A 19,228-nucleotide genomic window follows, 5' to 3' on the forward strand; every position below is an offset into this window, starting at 1 on the left:
TTTTAAAGGATGACTTGGTCTGTTCTTAGAGGTGTTAATTAAGGGATTTTTTTTTTCATTTTGTGCACTGTTCATGGGGTTTATAAAGGATTAAAAACTGTGGAAAGACCTGATATATTTATTCAAAGACTATAACATGAAAACAGATCAATTGAATTTAAAGAGTGCTTAAATTAAAGTTATTCAGTTGATTTTGATGTATGTCTCTTTAATGGCAAACTATGTGACGCTAATAAATTCTTGAAAAGACAATGTCTTGATAAGTGATCAATGGCAAGTCAGTTTTATCAGTATTATCATCTAAGTAAAAAAAACCTGTATAAAGTAAAATATATGTGCTTTTTCTTTCTATGTTTGCTCCTCCCTGAATGGACTGAATTGAGTTGTGGAATTAATTACGGCGAAGATGACGATGAAAATGAATATTATTTTCAAGGTGGCTGGTGTAGAGATAAGTGAAGAGTCTGAAAGAAGTCAACACATCACGTCGGAAATCTGTGTATATACAAAAAGTTTAATTTGAAAACAGAAATCATAAAAATATTTTTTCTGGTCAGTCTTACATTTCAAAACCACCAAAATCTGTAACAAACTGAATGAGAAAAATAGCTTTAAACTTCACGTGAGTAAACTTATTATATTCTTGTTCACAGCAACGATGAACAAACAAAAAAAAAGACATGTTTTAGAAGAGTCAGACAGGAGACAACTTAAATAACAGGAATAGGAACGTCTCATTACCAAATAAATAAAATAGAAAAATGTACAAAAAATTATAAAAACATATACACTTATAAAAACACAAAACAAGAATATTTGCATTGACTGTGCATTTTACACCTTAAACTGAGAGAGAAGATAGATGGAGGACTGGCTGTGGAACCTCTGACGCTTTTAGAGAACTGATTGAATAAAAACAAACAGGTTTATGCCATCGTATATCTGTGCTGTCTTGTTGTATTGATATCCTCTTCCAATTATTTCAAAGAATGACCAGCCAGGCTTTAAGAGTAAAAAAACAACAAAAGGAAAAAACTGTCTTGAAGACGCTCGACTGCAAAAAGATTTTGCAGGTTCAGATGCACCAACACCAGCAGAGAGAGAATGGTCGGACGTACTTTAAATTACGTTTCCTGATCACAATTTGTTCAGTTTCAGCCGGTATTATCAGCAGGAAAAGTCAGCGCCTGTTTATGTTCAGACAAAATGAAACACTGTTGTGAGATGTTTGGGACATGAAGAAAACGTTACCGCTCTGCTGAGGTCATAATCAAAAAGTCATGTTTAGTTATCAGAACTAGAAGGCCTGTAGAGGTGTGTGTGTGTGTGTGTGTGTGCGTGTGTGTGTGTGTCAAGTGAAGCGTCTCCCCATATCAGCAGGTGAAGAACATTCGCTGACATCGCAGGGTCACGTTCAGATCCTCAGAGAAACAAAAAACGTTCTTTAAACTGAATTAAGCTGATCATTTTTTTCAAGCGGTTACACTAAACTGAGTATCTTTGGATTTTGGACATTTGGAAAAACAAAACAAGAAGTGAATATGTAATCTTGGACATCCCTTTTCAGACTATAGTGCGGACTGCATTCACCAAAAGAAAAAATGAAGGCCCCATCTCACGATTATGACTTGGTCTTATAGTCACGATATAATGTATTCTTTGACATCAGATCCTGTTATCCTGGTCAGGAATTTCAGCCATATTAGCCTTTTATTAACCATACTTTATTGCATATTTCATTATGACAGCTGTTACCAAAAAAACATGATGCTGCCTGAGTATTCAGGCTATTGTCATTATAGTCGACTTTCTAACTTGAACACAATCCCCTGAATATAGACTTTTGATACAACTGGGAACAACTGACAAAACACTATGGGCAATAAATTAGCATTTTCCATTTAAAGATAAATATAAGAAGGCTTGTGTTCTGTGAGTTTAACACAATAGCACGGTAGTTAATTCACTTCTGATCAAAGAAGCGAGTCGAAGATATGTATGGACATTTTTGATAACCCAAAGGCCTGTGACCCAACAGATTCTGGGACATGAGAAAATCAACTTAATTAAAAAGTGTCAATCAAATTTTATCAGATGACCTGACAGATCTGCACAATAACGTGCCTAACAGTATGTCAGAACAGAATATTTGGTTAAAAGCAATTAAAATGACTGTCAAAGTACATTTTTGCCAGCCTGTGAAGATACAGTCTGTCATATAAAGCTGAAAATTCTATTCAGGCAAGAGAATCTGGTCACAGACTTAAGTGGAAGCCAGTTTTGATACATTAGGATGACTTTGTATCCATGAAGCATCCCAGCAACACAATTTATTTTATTTTTCCTCATTATTATGAGGTGAGCAAGTCATAATTATGAGACAGGGCCCAGATCGGCCAGTTTTTTTCTTTGGTGAATGCAGCTCTCTTCCTTACAATTTAGTGAACAACTGGACAAAGTCATAAACAGATTGATCAACAGTGAAAATAATAGTTTGTTGCAGCCCCACAGATGATTACAGCATGTTGTATTATGTAAAACATTTCATTGATAGCAAAAGTTGTAAAAAAAAAAAAAAAAAAAAAAGGTAAATCAGTTTCTTGTGATTTAACCACATGGATTCTTTGTGTTAGAACTTTTCTTTGCAAAACTAAAGAAACCTCGGAAAATCGGAAGAATCGTCCAGACCAACTGATCAATCTGTAGTTGGTTACGTGGCAATGCTCCAACCATAGCAGCTTTCAAACTAAAGGCACTCTGAATCAGGAACACCAGACAGAATGGCGCAGGTGCTGAGGATCGATACAAACTGCTTCACCGTCTGTGAACAGGAAAAGGCGCTGCAGAGTTGACTACTTCCTGAACGCTGACCACCACTAGTTCAGAAACCTGAGTGACAACGTCACATTCGCGCCATAACCAAAGTCAAACACCACAAGAGGATGGCCATCAATCAAGACTTTGCCACACACTGGTAGCTTCTCATCAACCAATCAGAGACTCTGCTGGCTGGAAGAGGAAGACGAGGAGGACGAGTCAGCTGTGATGGCATGTAGTGTTATGCTGCCGTTGTCTGTCTGCTGTCCGTCGCTGCCCGTCACCCAGGGGTGAAGGAGGATCTGCTCTATGGTTGGCCGGTCAGACGGTTGCTGGCTCAGGCACCAACCAATCAGCTGCTCGCATTCTGTGACAGAAACACAAGGAGATGAAGAAGAGCCTCCACAGGAAATGACACACTACAGCAACAAGAAACAAACACGTGAACAGCAAAGTTGTTTTTGCCAAGCAGCGTTTTGGTTTGATAATGGGTTTGAGTCACTTTTTAATCAATATAAGTAAAATTCATTTTCTGGGTACTTTCATACTCTCTGAAAATGTTTGGGTTGTGGACAAAAGAAGACATTCTGGTTAGCACATTGAGCTTTGGGAATTACTGACAATTTGTCACAATTTTCAAAAAAAAAAAAAATTATACCGGACAATTAATCAACAGTGAAAATAATCATTAGGTGCAGCCCTAGTTGATAAGAGTTTTGTCTATCTTGTGAGGTTACTCATCAACCTACCTGAGGAGATTTTCCGTCTGAAGTAGACCCGTCCTCTCAGGATCTCCTCGTCTTGTTCGAATGGGATGTCCCCACACACCATATCATACAGCAGTACGCCAAGCGACCACACAGTTGCCGAGCGACCGTGGTACCGGCGGAACCGTATCCACTCTGGAGGACTATATACCCGCGTACCTGCAGTGAGGAGGGAGGTATTTTTTATGTTCGGCACTATACAATGGTCTGATTTAGGATCCTGAATGCTAACAGCAATTCCTGGGCTGCTGCAGTTGTCATGACAAAAGAAACGTGCAAGGTGTCAGCATAGAGCTGAGCAATAAATCGATACTATATCATTGTCATGATATGAGACGATATATCATCTTTGATAGGACATTAGTGTTGTCTCTTCCTGATTTTAAGAAGCTAATTTGATGTAGCTCTCAGACTGCAGTTGGATCATCAGACTCACCATCAAACTCTGTGTAGGCAGCGTCTTTGAGGAGGGCCCCTGAGCCGAAGTCAATGAGTTTAATCTGTCCAGTCCTCAGGTCCACCAGCAGGTTCTCATCCTTGATATCTCGGTGAACGACTCCGCAGGTGTAGCAGTGACGCACAGCCTCAAGCACCTGCAGGAAGAAGCCGCGCGCCGCCACTTCGTCCAGGGCGCCGTGCTCTGTGATGTAATCGAACAAATCCTGCCCCGACTCGGGACGCTCCATCACTATCAGCCAGCCATCTGACCGCTCCCACCAGTCCATGAGCCGCACCACGCCGCCAAACGCCCCGTCCACCTTCTTCAACAGCACAATCTCCAGAGGAACCATCGCGCCGCACTGAGAGAGAACATTTCAAAATGTGTCTTTACCTCAATGAGTACAGAATTATAGAAGAAAACCAAGAAACTGAATTATTTTGCCAATTTTGCCTAAAACTGTCTGATTCGATCTTCTCAAGTGAGTAGATTTGATGCTTCTTTGTCTTACATGATAAGTAAACTAGACATATTTGAGTTTTGGACAGTTGATAAGAAAATACTATACATTTGAAGACATAATTTTCGGCATATTGTCGACAAAGTATATAAATCTACAATAAAAATAATCTGAAGTTGCAATTTAAAAAGATACAATTATCGCAAAGGTGACAGACCAAAACAATACCATGACAACATTTGAATTACTGCATATTAACATAACCATAGACAGTATACTTTCATTTCCAACTGTTCAAAATAAAGGCCCTTCAAAATTAGTAAATGTGTCCCACAGGGATCTATTCTTTTTCCTCTTCAGACACCTCTCATGTAAATTATCTTCTGATTCTGCTTTCGTATGATTAAAAACAAGACACTTGGTTTAATTGTTGACAAAACAAAATATATTTTAATGGGGAGAGAGCCTCTGCTCTCTGAGTCAGTCAGGATTCCTGAAGCTATAACACATGTTCAAACATGAAAATCTCTTAATCTATTTAAAGATTTTACAATATAATCAGTTCAGTGTGTTATTGTGTTTTGTCACATCTGTTGTAAAGGATTCTTGATTTCAATGACTTATGACTTAAATGCCTTATCTAATAAAATGATTGGCTAAAAAAATGATGGCTAAAGTGGTAATCAATCTAACAGAAAGCTGTTATAAAAGAGTTAATCTGGAGGTAAAAATTCTTACCAGAGAGCCCCACTCAGTCACTCTGTCCCGGCACACATGCTTCACTGCCACCTGCATGTGAATGTAAACATCATTATCATACAGCCTCCATGCAGTTATACAACATATGTTGTAACATGTTGTACAACATGAAGTTGAATAGACACAGAAAAAACAGCCGCCATGATAATACTCTGAGTGTTAACAGGAACATCAAGCTTTGTTTGCTGCCTCAGTCTATCAATGCTTTTCTTTGTTTGTGATCAAAAAGTGTTTTCCTAATTGTTTGGGTAATTCCATAAACTTGTTATTAGTGTAAAAAAAAAAAGGGGGGGGGGGTTGGCACTTCCTGCTTGAAATAAAATATCAAGCACAGCAGCAAGATTATTTTAAAATCTCAGAGAATAGTAAAGCTTCATAGATCACATGTCTTTGTGAAAACAAAGAGCACATGCCAGACAGGGTTGAGCTAGGTCAAGCTACAGGGCTGACAGAAGCAAAACAGGAAGTACATGGAATAGGCACTGCCTTCCAAATAAAAGCACAAAATCAAACTCTGATGCTTAGTTCTTGTTTGCTACAGCAAACTTGTTTAATTTTTTTAACCCAATGGAGACTGACAGACTGGAATATAACAACAGAAATCAAAGGCACCGTTGACTGAAAAATGTTATGCTTACTTCATAGATAAAAATCAAGTTTGGATTGAAATTCTGGTATTCTGAGAGGAAGGGAGACAACTTCAACAATATTTGAAATAATGTTGAGATTGTCAGCTCCTGTTTCTAAGAATTTTTTTTTTAACTTGGACATTTAAGCCAACATGGACAAGAAATCACTTAAGATTTCATAAACAACTGAAATCTCAACCCCCAAAATTGGAGGTCATCTAAACAACCTAACTGTTAGGGAAATATATACCCAAAACTAAATGAGACGTGATACTGTCCATCCACCTTTTGTCTCCAAGGTCAAGGGTGACCTCTAATAATTTGTAAGACTTTAGCGCGGCTTTTATTGTAAACGCAAGCCGGAAACGCAGCTACTTCCTGTGTTAGCTTGACGAAGCCAGCCGCGGCCATGTGGTGAGACCAAAACAAAGCGGCTCCCCGCTCTTACCGGCAGCCCGTCGGCAAGGCGGACAGCCGAGTACACTGTGCCAAATCCTCCGCTCCCGAGAACCGAACCCAACCGATACAGCTTCTCAAAGGGCTGCTTCTCCGCCTTGGCTGAAAAAGACAAGTAAAATTTTAAAAAATGGGACAATTTGTTGAGAATGTCTGCGACCCTACAGTGTTGCGCCAAAATCTGTAACCCCCCCCCCCCCACACACACAATACGTTTCTCTGATTCATTTGTCGTCAGTTTGTTTTTGTTTTGCTTTACGCTTTTTACACTTTGCTCTTACCATAGCTGTTTTAAAGAGAAATACAGTATTCATTCAGTAAAGTTCACTTAACACAAGACTGCGTGGTTAGTACATTTTTAACCGCATGTCCTCAGATGACCCGGTCTCGTGTGAGCCGTTTAAAAATGGTGGACTGCCGAAAACCACAATCATCATCATCATCATCATCTCAAATATCAACCCATTAACGATGTTAAGAGAAGCAAGAAGACATAAATGTAGTTTAAACAGATGAGATAATGGTTTTATTACGATGTAACTACACATTTTGTCACAACACCTGGCTCTCAAAATGGCACCAGACAGTGTTATTTAAAGGTCACGCAGTTGCACCCACCCACTTGCTTATCAATACTGGATTGAGAATATAAGAATTTAAAGAACGATTTAATTTCCTCAGTAAAAATATCCAACTTTAGCCGGTTCTAGACCCACCAATGTGAGTATATCGTGTTTCTGGTGCCATCGGCTGAGCTAACTTGTGTGCATCATTTCTGAAATTAAATAACATTTGTGTCGTTGCTGTGTTATGTGACCCGTTACTGCTTTCAGTTTTGGTCAATCCACTTAAGGAGAAGGTTTTGGTGCAGCGTCACCGAGATGATCGTTTGGGGGTTAGATAAGGAGAAGGAATCAGGTCACAGAAACAGGATGGAGACTACAGTGTAACCCCGGCATGTCGTCGTTTTCACCGTTACCTTGCTGCAGCTTCGCCGGCAGATCCATGCTGGACGGGATGTGAGAGAGGGATCCCAGTTTGGAGAGCAGCATGCTGCCCGTCACCTCTCCCAAAAGATGAAAACACACCCAGAAATTGTCCGTGTAATAAATCCCTGATAAACGTGGAGTGCTGGGCACTTTCTACGGGCAAACAAGGAAGCAAAGACGACGAAAATCCATCGATAGTCCGCTGGTTTACGTAGAAGGGTCAATCAGTCCCATCATCCAGGGAATCGCGCCACTCTGCTTCTCAACCGACCACTGCCAATATTTAGAAAGATCCAATGGATCATTCCGCCTGGAACGTTAAATAACACTACAGATAAGCAGCTTCACACCAAAACAGACTCACATGTAAATACAGCAGTGGGTCGAGTTGTATCAGTTAGATGTTAAATGTAAGTTCTCGACAAGAAAAGGCAGCCCTGAACTAATGAGAAAACACGCGGACTAGTTTTACGTAGTAAGGCAGGCGCAGGGATTCAGAGATTCGCTGCGGCAGTGGTGCGGCTCATGAGAGAGAGAAGAGGGTTTTCAAAATAATCACCTCCAATGTTTTAATTAAGTACAAAACAATAAAAACACAATTATGTAAAAAAAAAAAGGAATAGAATACTAATACAACTGATAATATTATTACTACTATTATTACTACTATTAATGATAATATAAAGTAGGCAATATACTAATAAATATTTACATGTATTCTGTATGTATTACATATTAATCTCCCAACATGATCATGATTAAATGACAAATCTAAGACGTAAAACTTGATTAATATGGAAGATTATAAAATAGGATAAAGGGTTATTTTAGCAGTGTGTACGTAATTTGCTGATTAGTTTAAGTAAATTTATGTCGTTTGCTTTAAGTTATTGCTTGTTCCTTTATGTGATCTTTTTATGCTGCTGTCTTGGTTATGACTCCCTTGAAAAAGAGGTTATGAATCTCAATGTTGATATTCCTGGTAATTTAAAGGCTGAATAAAAAATAAAAATAAATAAAGGTGACCTACAAAATCTGCGTAGGAATATTCCCAGTGAAATAAAACATCTTTTTAAAGGCTTGCAGTTCACAATCCAATTTTCATAGCAGTCCAGTTCTTTGCAGTACTTATTTTGTAGGAAAGTGTTATTTCTTGCTTTCCAGCCGTGGTGAAAAGATTATTTTTATTCCTTAATTTTGTAAAAGTAGCAATATCATAATGTAAAGGGAGCTGGTAAAGAAGAAGTCACTCAAAATTGTACTTATATCCAGTAACTATAGTGAGTAACTTCACCCATTAACTGCATGTGTAGTAAACTAACTGTAGCAAACTAAAACAGACTTTCTGTCACATAAGTACATATCATCAACTATTTAGCCACCTGAAGAAGATAATTAGCTTCTAAGCTATTATTTTGTGATGAAAGCTCCTTGTTTACATTCAGGTGAACCCATTTTCCTTTCAAGTGACTCATTTACTTCACCAAATGGTTTCCTACATTTCCTATAATACCTTTCAAAACACTCAGAGAACTGTGTGTGGGAGAATGGGAGGCAAAAAATGAATGTGATGATTTCACGGTTCACTTGTCTGTGTTACCACTCAGGTTCTCCTGCATTCTCCCTCATATTACATATGTGTGTTTTTCACTCAAAAATGTACACTATAAATGCTGTTCATGTATAGACTGAGTGGAGCGGAGCAGCACCTGCAGCCAGTCGGACAGGTCAAAGCAGCAGCAGCAGCACAGCGTTCACACAACCCTCTCTGTCTGCTCACACACTGCTGGAGCCGGTGGGATTGTTTTGATTGAGGTGGCTGCTGCTGGGTCACATGACTGCTTTATTATTGCCATGCTGAGCCCAAATGTAGGTCAGCCCCTCCTCCCTTACTATAAGGGAATGTAAAGAGATAGATTGACACAAAACAGATTTAAAGACACAAACAGAGAGGGGATGTGAAACATCTTCAAACATATCTGAGCTCACAGGACCTCGACTATAATCAACATGACCTATAATCTCCTGATCAGGAGGCTGGATTCCCCAATAATCACATCAATATTTGACTTTTACTGTTTGCATCACAGACTGTTCTAAAATGTATGTGTGGTCGCAGTATGTAAGGTGTTTAAGTCAACATACCTTTGAATCTATTTTTTAAAAGAGATTTGATGGACAATTCTTTTCATGGAGTTCTTTTGCATTATTACAGAATTTAACTTGAGTCCAACAGTGAAGTTCTGTAGCTGTTTCTGTTCTGCTCCCCCTTCCTGCAACTCCTTTAAATCATAAACCTTAAAAGAACACACATGTTTGCCATTTTAGGATTAATGCTTATTTGCTTTCTGTTGGAGAAGAATGATCTTAAAGCTTTCAATCAAAGCAAAGCTATCATCATGGCTAGATACTATGATAGATAAGTGAGAAAATCTGTCATTGTGTGTTGGTTGACCTGATTGACTGTTCTCTGCAGAACAGATCTCCAACCCTCTTGTTACCCTCCTGTCCACAACATGAATGTGACCCAGGTCATTTGTTCACTTCTATATTTAGCTGCGACTATTTTTGAAAGCTGTGAAACAACCGAGCCTCCCTGAAGAGTGTAGCTGCTTTGTACTGAGTCACTTCTCTCTCCCGTTCCTCTGCAAGACTTCTGGAGACGCTTGGACCTCTCATGCCACTTTCATGGAGTGTATTTCCACGAGTGTCACTGTCACAAAATAGCAATGTCAGTGGACAGCAGTGAATCAGAGGACAGCAGCAGCTGTGACGCTGCACGTGAAAGACATCTGCCATGTTGTGCCTCTGGACTCGTTTCTGCTAAATTAACTATCGTGGTGGGAGACACTCACTTCTCAGAGGAGAAGATGCTACTTGTTCAGAGCTGCGACTACTTCCGAGCTCTGTATCGCTCCGGGATGAAGGAGTGCCGGCAGGAAAAAATCCACCTCAAGTCTCTGCGTGCTCGAGGATTCTTAATCGCCTTGGCCGTTTTACGAGGTGAGTTGCCCGTCCTGGATGGAGACGACATTGTGGAAGCCATTGAGTGCGCTGCATTCTTGCAGGTGGCGCCGCTCACAAAGCATCTCATCAATGCCATTGACTCTGACAACTGTTTGCTGATGTATCACACCGCTGCGACCTTCGGCCTCATGGAACTTTACCGCGCTGTTGCGCTGTTTATCCGAAACATGTACACCGACTTGGAGGCAGAGGTCAGGAAAACCTTTCCATCAGAGATGATCTCCTATGTTGAGTCTTTGACCCCGAGTGCTTTCGTGGCTGTTGGGGCCCATGTGACCTGCAGCGTTGATGAAACTGTGCATGCTGCCTCAAGGACAGTCTGCTACCTGGATGAAGCTGGAAACAACTGGAAAGTATTAACAGATCTGCCCCTGGAAGCCAGCACATCCATGGCTGGAGTGACTGTTTTGGACAACAAACTCTACATCGTTGGAGGAGTTCATGGACTTCGTAAACAAGTCGTAGATTGTTGTTTCTGCTACAGCGTTGAAAACAACCGCTGGAGCAGGATCTCCAGTCCGTCACAGCTGCGATACAATCTCAGCCTTGAAGGTGTAGATGGTCGTCTTTACGCCATCGGAGGAGAGTACGATGGAAGAGTGATGTCGTCTGTGGAGACATACGATGTATCTTCCGGGAGGTGGGAGTTTGCCGCTCACTTACCTCGACCAGCAGCAGGAGCGGCTTGCACCAAGGCCATGGGCCGGATATTTGTGTGTTTATGGAAGCCGATGGAGACCACAGAGATCTTCGAGTATGTCCCAAGGAAAGATGAGTGGCAGCTCGTTAGCACCCTGATCAGGAAACAGAGCTACGGCCACTGCATGGTCGGCCACAGAGACAGCCTGTACGTCATGAGAAACGGGCCATCGGACGACTTCCTCAGATGCCTGATGGACTGTTACAATCTGAGCTCGGGACAGTGGTCGTCTCTACCCGGACACTTCGCCAACAGCAAAGGGTCTCTGTTCACGGCAGTGGTGAGAGGTGACTCCGTGTTCACGCTCAACAGGAGCATGACTCTGGAGTACAACATAGAAGGACAGAACTGGAAGCCCCGACGGCAGATGAAGGGTTTCCCCAGAAGTGGATCCGTGTGGACGTTTCTGCTGCAGCTGCCAGAGTCGCTCATGCTGCCATAACTCTCAGAGAATTCATTAGACTGTCAACATTTACAATAACATTTATTTGTCCATCATTTCTATCACTGGCGATGAGAATGTTCTCACCCAGCTAGTGGTCAGTTTCACCTGTAGTGTATCCCATTAGGGCGGAATATTTGTTTTCCCGATTCAAATTAATCTCCATTTGAATAATCTGATATCAATGAAAAAAAAATCCTGAGATCGATCATTTCATATGCCTTTTCCCATAGATGCAGGTTTGAAATGAACACTAAGGGCATGTAGATGTTTGTACCAAAACAGTCATGTGATTTTTGGTGTCATTTACGGGCGGCATCTGTCGTCTGCTCTCTGTCCACAGCCACAGCACAGGGACAGGGACTAAATGGTGCATTCAGTTGCACCTTGTAAACTCTGAAATCTATACTAGAGTGGCCACAAAAGTTGTTAAAGATCTTGCAGCTGTGTTATGTTAAGTTGCATTCACTACTAATAAAATTCTGAGTTTCTTCTCCAAAACTACACGGTGTCCCTTTAACACCACTTCTCTTAACCTGATCTGGCCAGATCAGCCCAGTGTCTTCCTGCTGAGGTGATTAAATCACCTCCTAAAACCCACTTTTAAAGACTTGCTTTTATGAGAGGTCCTCTTTTTCTTAATGATTGTAATCTTTCCGTCTTTCATTCCTTCTCCTGCTCTTAGTCTATTTATGTTTTTAATTCCTCCCTTGTGATGTCTTTATTTCTTACTGTCCTTTATTGATTTTATTTGTTATCTTTAATCTATGTATTCTGTGTGTTCTTGATCCTTTTTGCTGCCCATAATCTTTTTATCAGTGCCTAATTCCTCTGATGTGCTGTGATCTTCTCATCCTGCGTAATTGTTTTTTATTCTTTTATTTATTTCTATTTTTGCATTATTTTTTTCTCTCCCTTTCTTCTTCTGTGATTTTGCCTCTCTTATGGCCTTTATTCCCTTTACTTTTGATGACTTTTTGTGTTTTTTGTGACATTTTCGGTGCTGCCTTCTTGTTTTAACTCATCGAAGGCTTCCCTGTGTTTAACTGTTGAGTGTGTATTCTGTAATATTGTCTTCCTGAGTTTACTGCTTTTGCTTGTTTGTCAAAGCATATTGTAAACTCTGTTTTTAAAGGTGCTATATGAATAAAGTTTTTTCTTTCATGGAGCAATTCTTTCTGATTATTAATGAAATGTCAGGGTCCATGTGCAAGCAAAACATGAGACTTCCAGAATAAATAAAAATGTAATTCAGACAACTATTTGTACAAACATGTGAACATTATCTTGTGTCAGAACTTCAGGGGCTGTTTCTCCATTTAGTGATATTCACGTTTTCTGATGATGTTAAAGGTAAGTGGTTTACTTCCAAATGTTTGGAAAGAAAGCAGAGTGAACTGTGACAAAAAAAATTCATCTAAACCACAAAACCTGTAACTTAATCATCAAATAAAGCTGTGATTTATACAATAGAATCAGTCACTTCAGGGAGCATTTGAGATAAACAGCAGGGTTGAAGAGATTACATGTTTGTCTGTAGGCCCTCTATCATTGTCAGGATGTGTTTTCTAAATGGGAATCTGATTCATCTCATACAGTCAGTGTGTCTCTCAGTGCTGTTGGCTCCATGTGAGCTCCAGTGTTTGTCCTCACACAGAGCTTCTGTTTCCTGCAGCAGCCTCTGTTTCCTCTTGGCACTGAGCGATGATGACGATGGAGGTGAGCGGCAGCCAGAGCCAGGCACCACGGGCAGCCGGGCCGGACGCCAGCAGCAGGCAGCGATGCTAAATCTGACCCAGGATGAGGAGAGAGGCTGGGGTCAGGCCAGGACACAACACTTTGGCCAGCGCTCTCCACAACCTCCGGCTTGAGTCCGGGAGTGAAGCCAGGAGCCGGCGCTCTGACTCAGTGATGGATGAGTGTCTATATGAGGACATTAATCAGGTTATCAGTCTGGCCACACGACGCAAGGATCTGCTGTCTGCTTTTAAACAACAACATTAAATGAATGTTTAATGTTCACATTAACATGAAAATTATCTGCATTTATCAAGCTTCTTCTGCTTCACCATATTTGTTTAACAAAAACCACAAGGGCTGTTGTTTGCCTTTGTATTGGCTCCATCGTTTTCTCATAGTGGAATGTAACTTAGTAACCTACATTTACCCATGTACTCAAGTTTTGAGGGACTTTTACTTTATTTGTTTATCTATTTCCATTGTATACCCATTTATAAATCCCTACTTTGTCAGATTAACATCTATTTAGTTACTGATTACTTTACATGTGCCATCTGTAACATCAGTTTGATAAAACATGAATGCATCAATGGCCATGAAATAATTTATAATATTCTGAAATGGGCAGTTAGTACTTTTACTCTCTGTACTTCAAATTCAGCATATTTCTATATTACTGATAGTAATACTTGCGTTCTTATAAAAAACCAAAAATCCAGTCTCAGACCCCTTAGCCACAACATTAGTGCAGAAGTGATTCTGAACATTGTCTGTTGTAACAATCTGGTGCGAGAGAGATCTTGAATATTTCCAAAGAGATTCTGAATCCTGACTGCAACAACATTCTGATTTCTCTCAGGAGCAGAAAGCTGTAGAAGGACTGGAGGAGGCTGTAAGAGCTAGCAGTGCTGCTGGGTGTAACTGTGTGTTATGTGTTATGTGCCTTATCTTGTTGAATTTCCCCATCTGCAGGATTTCTGATTCTGATTCTGATTCTCTTTTGTCACTATGTGCTTAGATTGTGACATGCCAAATGAAAATGAGCTTCATGATAATTCTGGTACAATACATTTATTGATAACATGTTTGTTTGTTTGATATCGTACACAGTCCTAGTTACTTGCAAATTAAATCTAAAAAAAATACACATTTGAAACGCATTTGTACTGCTAGCTGATGTCAGATCTCTGAAAGCTCAGTTTTGCTGTGCAGTCAGCTTCAGTTGTTAGCAACACTGCTAGTCTTTACTTACCCTTAAGTTTTATGGAAAATCAGCCTCAGCTTTAGATTCTTGTTTTCGTAATAGTTTTATGTTACTGGGTAAAATTTCAACAACAAGTGGTGAGCCCCATTTTTTATTAGTTGAATTATGCAGCAAGCATTTAGTTTTATTTTCTGTATCTATTTTCTGTATTCTTGCATTCAGTTGTAGTTTCCTGTAATTGATTGAATTCTTTCTATATTTGATGGTTGACTCATGTTGCAACTCATTTGAATGTCAGTAATAGTAACATTGCCACCAGTTTGTTTTAAACTTCAGTGGATCTTTTGACAGATTGAGCTGTCAAATTCCTCCATCTCTAATATAATGAAGTGACTCTGAATCACATAAGTTTCCAGCCTCAAAACAGGAAGCGTGAGCATAATGTCTGGCTCCTCCTCCTTTACTATTTCAGACTTCAACTGTCAGATGGGCTGGTAAAAGGCGAGTATACAGTATATTTGTTTTGGCTGCAGGTCGAAGTCAACAAGGTGACGCTCGCTTTATGATCTCTGTGTTTACATGTGATGTGTTTCATCCAACCAGCGCTGCAGAGGAACTAGGTCAGTCTAAATACAGCCTACACACACACACACACACACACACACGGACTGGTTGTCTGAAGTGGTGATGATGTGTTGTTGCTGAGTTTGCATTGACCCCGGGGCGGCCCCTGATTGTCACCGTGACATCTCAGGCATTCAGTCAAACTTGACCTCGCTGCTCTTACTATGAAACAGGAACCATTTAAAATATCATCAGTCCTTCATTTACCTCTAAAAATACCAGAAAAACCCTAATTTTTTGCTGTTGCGTTATTAAGTTATTTCTAAAGACAAACATCACACGCTTTAAAAAAAACATCTTAATTTGAAAATTTCTTCATTTACAAATAGATTGAATACAAAATATGTTGACTTTTTCCTTTTAAATCACCCACTAATTAAAAAAAGTGAATTCAAATCATAACTATTTAATGTCTACATGTGAACATATGGAGTTCCCAAAAAACTAAAACCTAAAAGCCCTTATGACATGACCTTTTCTTAATGCACACAATAAAAGAAGGAATCTCTTCTCTGATTTGTCTCCTAAAATCATGTGAACAAGAACATTTGCTTCACCAATTAATACATGTATTAATAAATACATTCATATATTCAATTTTCTCTTGCAGATTATCCAATTGACCGAAGAGTTTTTAAAGGTTAAAGAAACCTTAGAGGTGACCAAAGAGCATGAAAGCCATTCTGGAATATAATGTAATAACAGAATATATATTTTATTATATAGAAATATACTAATACAAAAAACTTGGTATCTTCAGACAAGCTGCCATCTCTGGCTCTCTCTTTAGAACTTTTAAGCTTTATATAATGATCGGTAATTTTCTCTGTGCATACATTAATTGGACGAAAGGAGGTTCATCCATCAGGAGAAACGACCCAACCCCCACCAACGTCTCCTCTTTACTGCCTTCAACACAAAGACGAGTGCTGTCTCCTGATCACCAGCATGCAGAGTTCAGACCTTCAGTTCGCAAAAGGCCGACTCTCTCAGTGGGGAAAGAGAGGCTTTTTATAGACTGCAGCGTGAGGCAACATGAAGTTGGTCTTCTTTAAACAAATGTGGCATTAAGGAGGTTCAGTAGTGTGTGTGTGTGTGTGTGTGTGTGTGTGTGTGTGTGTGTGTGTGTGTGTGTGTGTGTGTGTGTGTGTGTGTGTGTGTGTGTGTGTGTGTGTTGAGAATGATCATCGCTTACAGCAGTAAAAAGTGTGTTGGTCTGCTTTCCCCTTGGTGCTGGTGTTGGTGTAGGAGAGGATAAGATGATCTGACCGTGCAGCTCTTCTGGACTTTTCAAATGTTATCACGCTGGATGGATCAATCTCTGATTGAGAAGAGTTTGTTATCCATCATTTCACAGCCACTTCTTCTCACAATGGAGGCAAATAGAAAAACTTTTTTGGACGGAGCTAGCGTGCATCACACAGGGTGGCCACTGTGTCAACTTGGCCTACTAATACAGCATTTGGCTTGAGTGGATGCTTGGATACAGCCAGCACATTAATTAATGTGCAGTTACTCAAAAAAGTTTTGCTGGCTCTGCATCCCCATTCCCGTTGTAGAAAGAAATTGATGAAAACTTGGCCTCTGTAAAAAAATCAAACAAAACAATAATTTTCTCATGGTAAGTCATGATTCTGTGTCACAATTATGTAATAAAATGTCAGAAAGTAAAAAGTCAGAAGTATGCATTAAAGTCAAAATAATGAAACATAAAAGTGTTCAAATTGTGAGAAAAAAATCTTAGAAATATCAACTATAAGGTCATAGAAAGTCAATGGATAATCCTAATTCAGAGATAAGACAAAAACTCAAAGAAGAATTAGATAAATGTTGAATTTTTTTTATCTCATACTTATTATCTCATAATCATGATTTACCATTTAGCCCTCACTCTCTCCTATTCTTTATTTCTTTTTTCCATTCTCTATGTGTGTGTGTGTGTGTGTGTGTGTATTTGGACTCTGTCCTTGGTTCACCTTTGTGCTGCTTCAGCAGTGCTCCCATTGGAGAGACACACACACACACTTGACAGACATTATAATACGTCAGTGTACGTTCTATCCCCCCCATCTGTTATTTGTCCTTCTGACAATGTAATGTGTCTATGATGCTAAGATGATTACATGTTTGTGTATTTACAAACCAAATAATCTAAATGTCAGTGCATGGAGTGTCTACATTTCTTAATTCTTAAACCACGCAAAGTGAACAAAAAGAGGGGAAAAGAGAGAGCGAGAAGGAAGTGGAGACAGAAGCTGGAGTCCTCAGAGCCAGACGAACCTGCTGACCTCTCCGCTGAAAGAAGACACGCCTGTCGTTCTGCCCCTGGCTGACAGGACAGGAAGTGCATGTGATGACTTCAGCATCCTAATGATGTTAGACTGATACAAAAGTGAAAGTCTGCGGCATTTTCATCACCAAGACGATTATTTTAGGCCCAACTTTCCTTAACTTTGTGAGTGTTAGGGATTAAGTTGAGTTCAACTAATTTTTCAACAAGACACCACAGATAATTATATCAAGAGGATGACTTAAAGGGATTCATTTGGGTCATCTCACCAGTGGTTTCTGTTGTTGTTGTTGTTGTTGGAATGAGTTTTTTCATGTTCTCCTGTGAAAGAGCCATTTTAAAATGCTGTAAAAAAAAAAAAAAAAATACAGGTTATCATATGACTTTAATGTTAAGGTGCTTTTCCTCTCTGCACGTTGATTTACATAGAATAGAATAGAATAGAATAGAATAGAATAGAATAGAATAGAATAGAATAGAATGAAATCATTGGCTGTCCACCAAAATTTTGTGCAGGAATGACTTGGGATAAAACAGGCAAAAGTTCTAATGAAATGAAATCCTAATAATCCCATAAATATCTAGATTTAAGTGTTTCAAAGTAAAATTTCACTATTTCATGCTCTATTCAAATTTCAGTCAAAACACACAGACGGCCTCTGTCCTGATGGTAACAGGTGTTCCCTCCTTTGTGTCTCTCTCTCGTGAATGAGACGGCCCCCTGCCACCCCTCCCCTAACCTCCACAACACCCCGCCCTCCCACTGTCAGACTAAGCAGACAATGATGTGTGACTCCCATGAATATTAAATGTCTGAATATATTTTGAACCAGCTGAGGATTTCAGTCTGCTTCCCTTAACCAGTCTCAGTAGTCAGTGATTTAATGTGCATGTGTGTGTGTGTGTGTGTGTGTGTGTGTGTGTGTGTGTGTGTGTGTGTGTGTGTGTGTGTGTGTGTGTGTGTGTGGACAGCCAGAGGAGGCGTGGCTCTACACATTTCTCACCGTGTCGGAGACAGCTGATCTTTGACCTCTTAACTCGTCTCAGTATGTTTTTTCACATTGAGTTGTTATTAGCTGGATTAGCATCATAGCTCCAGGATGCTGCTGGGAGCTGAGGTTCATTCATCATCAGAGCGTGTTGTGTTAAAAGACAGACTGTAGAAATGAAGCAGGATGATCCCAATTAGGCACAGCACATTTGTCTCTGCTATCGTGGAGCGTTTGGTTAGAAGGAATGAATAATCTCTGTTACAAACTCACCACTTACCTATATGTTTTGTTTATCGAGATAATTTTCCCAGATGACTGGTGATTTTTGAAGCATGTATTAAATCTCTAGAAGTAAAAAGCTAACGTTAGACTTTAAGACGACATCACGGTTGCATGACTTAAACATCACCACCACTAAGCGTCCTGCTGCACAGTTACTACACGCGTTTTCTATAAACTGATCGATACACAGGTTGTAAAGTTAGGGTTGGAAAAGTTTGTACCTAGACCTTATTCAAGGTCTAAAACACAAAACCAGTTCAAAGAGCTCATAAGCTTTGAGACGAGGGAACCGGATGTGCACAAATGCGATTTCAGGGTTTTAGGACTGCAGACTACACCCCTCTATTGACTGGAACTTAATAATAGATATAAAAGAAACAACATAACTATTAACAACCTGGATTTTCATCATCTTTAGATTGTGTAAATATGTACTTGATTTAAAAAATGCACTCAACACAAGAATTTGTGTTTGTCTTAACAACTGTCCAAATACATGTCATCCTTAGTCTGATGCTTTCACAAAACAAAGCTTGTTTATAGTGTCAATAATGATGTCTGGCATTGCAGTCTGGAAGTGTGGGATATATCTATATATTCTTGGAACCAGA

General features: G+C 39.7%; 2 protein-coding genes across 2 annotated transcripts; one reads left to right on the top strand and one right to left on the bottom strand.

The window, feature by feature from the left end:
• Window positions 1-494: 494 nt before the first annotated feature.
• On the bottom strand, window positions 495-7,704 carry LOC119024967 (serine/threonine-protein kinase pim-3-like). Its single transcript, XM_037108224.1, has 6 exons — window positions 7,307-7,704; window positions 6,320-6,429; window positions 5,222-5,272; window positions 4,021-4,384; window positions 3,567-3,743; window positions 495-3,184 (listed from the first exon to the last, which is right to left on the bottom strand). The coding sequence occupies exons 1-6, from the start codon at window positions 7,377-7,379 to the stop codon at window positions 2,994-2,996; spliced, it is 966 nt and encodes a 321-aa protein (XP_036964119.1). The 5' UTR covers window positions 7,380-7,704; the 3' UTR covers window positions 495-2,993.
• Window positions 7,705-9,671: 1,967 nt separating this feature from the next.
• LOC119024966 (kelch repeat and BTB domain-containing protein 13) lies at window positions 9,672-12,611 on the top strand. Its single transcript, XM_037108223.1, has 2 exons — window positions 9,672-9,739; window positions 9,873-12,611. The coding sequence occupies exon 2, from the start codon at window positions 10,046-10,048 to the stop codon at window positions 11,483-11,485; it is 1,440 nt and encodes a 479-aa protein (XP_036964118.1). The 5' UTR covers window positions 9,672-9,739; window positions 9,873-10,045; the 3' UTR covers window positions 11,486-12,611.
• The last annotated feature ends 6,617 nt before the right edge of the window (window positions 12,612-19,228 follow it).

Source organism: Acanthopagrus latus, chromosome 8, assembly GCF_904848185.1.
Source record: "Acanthopagrus latus isolate v.2019 chromosome 8, fAcaLat1.1, whole genome shotgun sequence".
NCBI lineage: Eukaryota > Metazoa > Chordata > Actinopteri > Spariformes > Sparidae > Acanthopagrus > Acanthopagrus latus.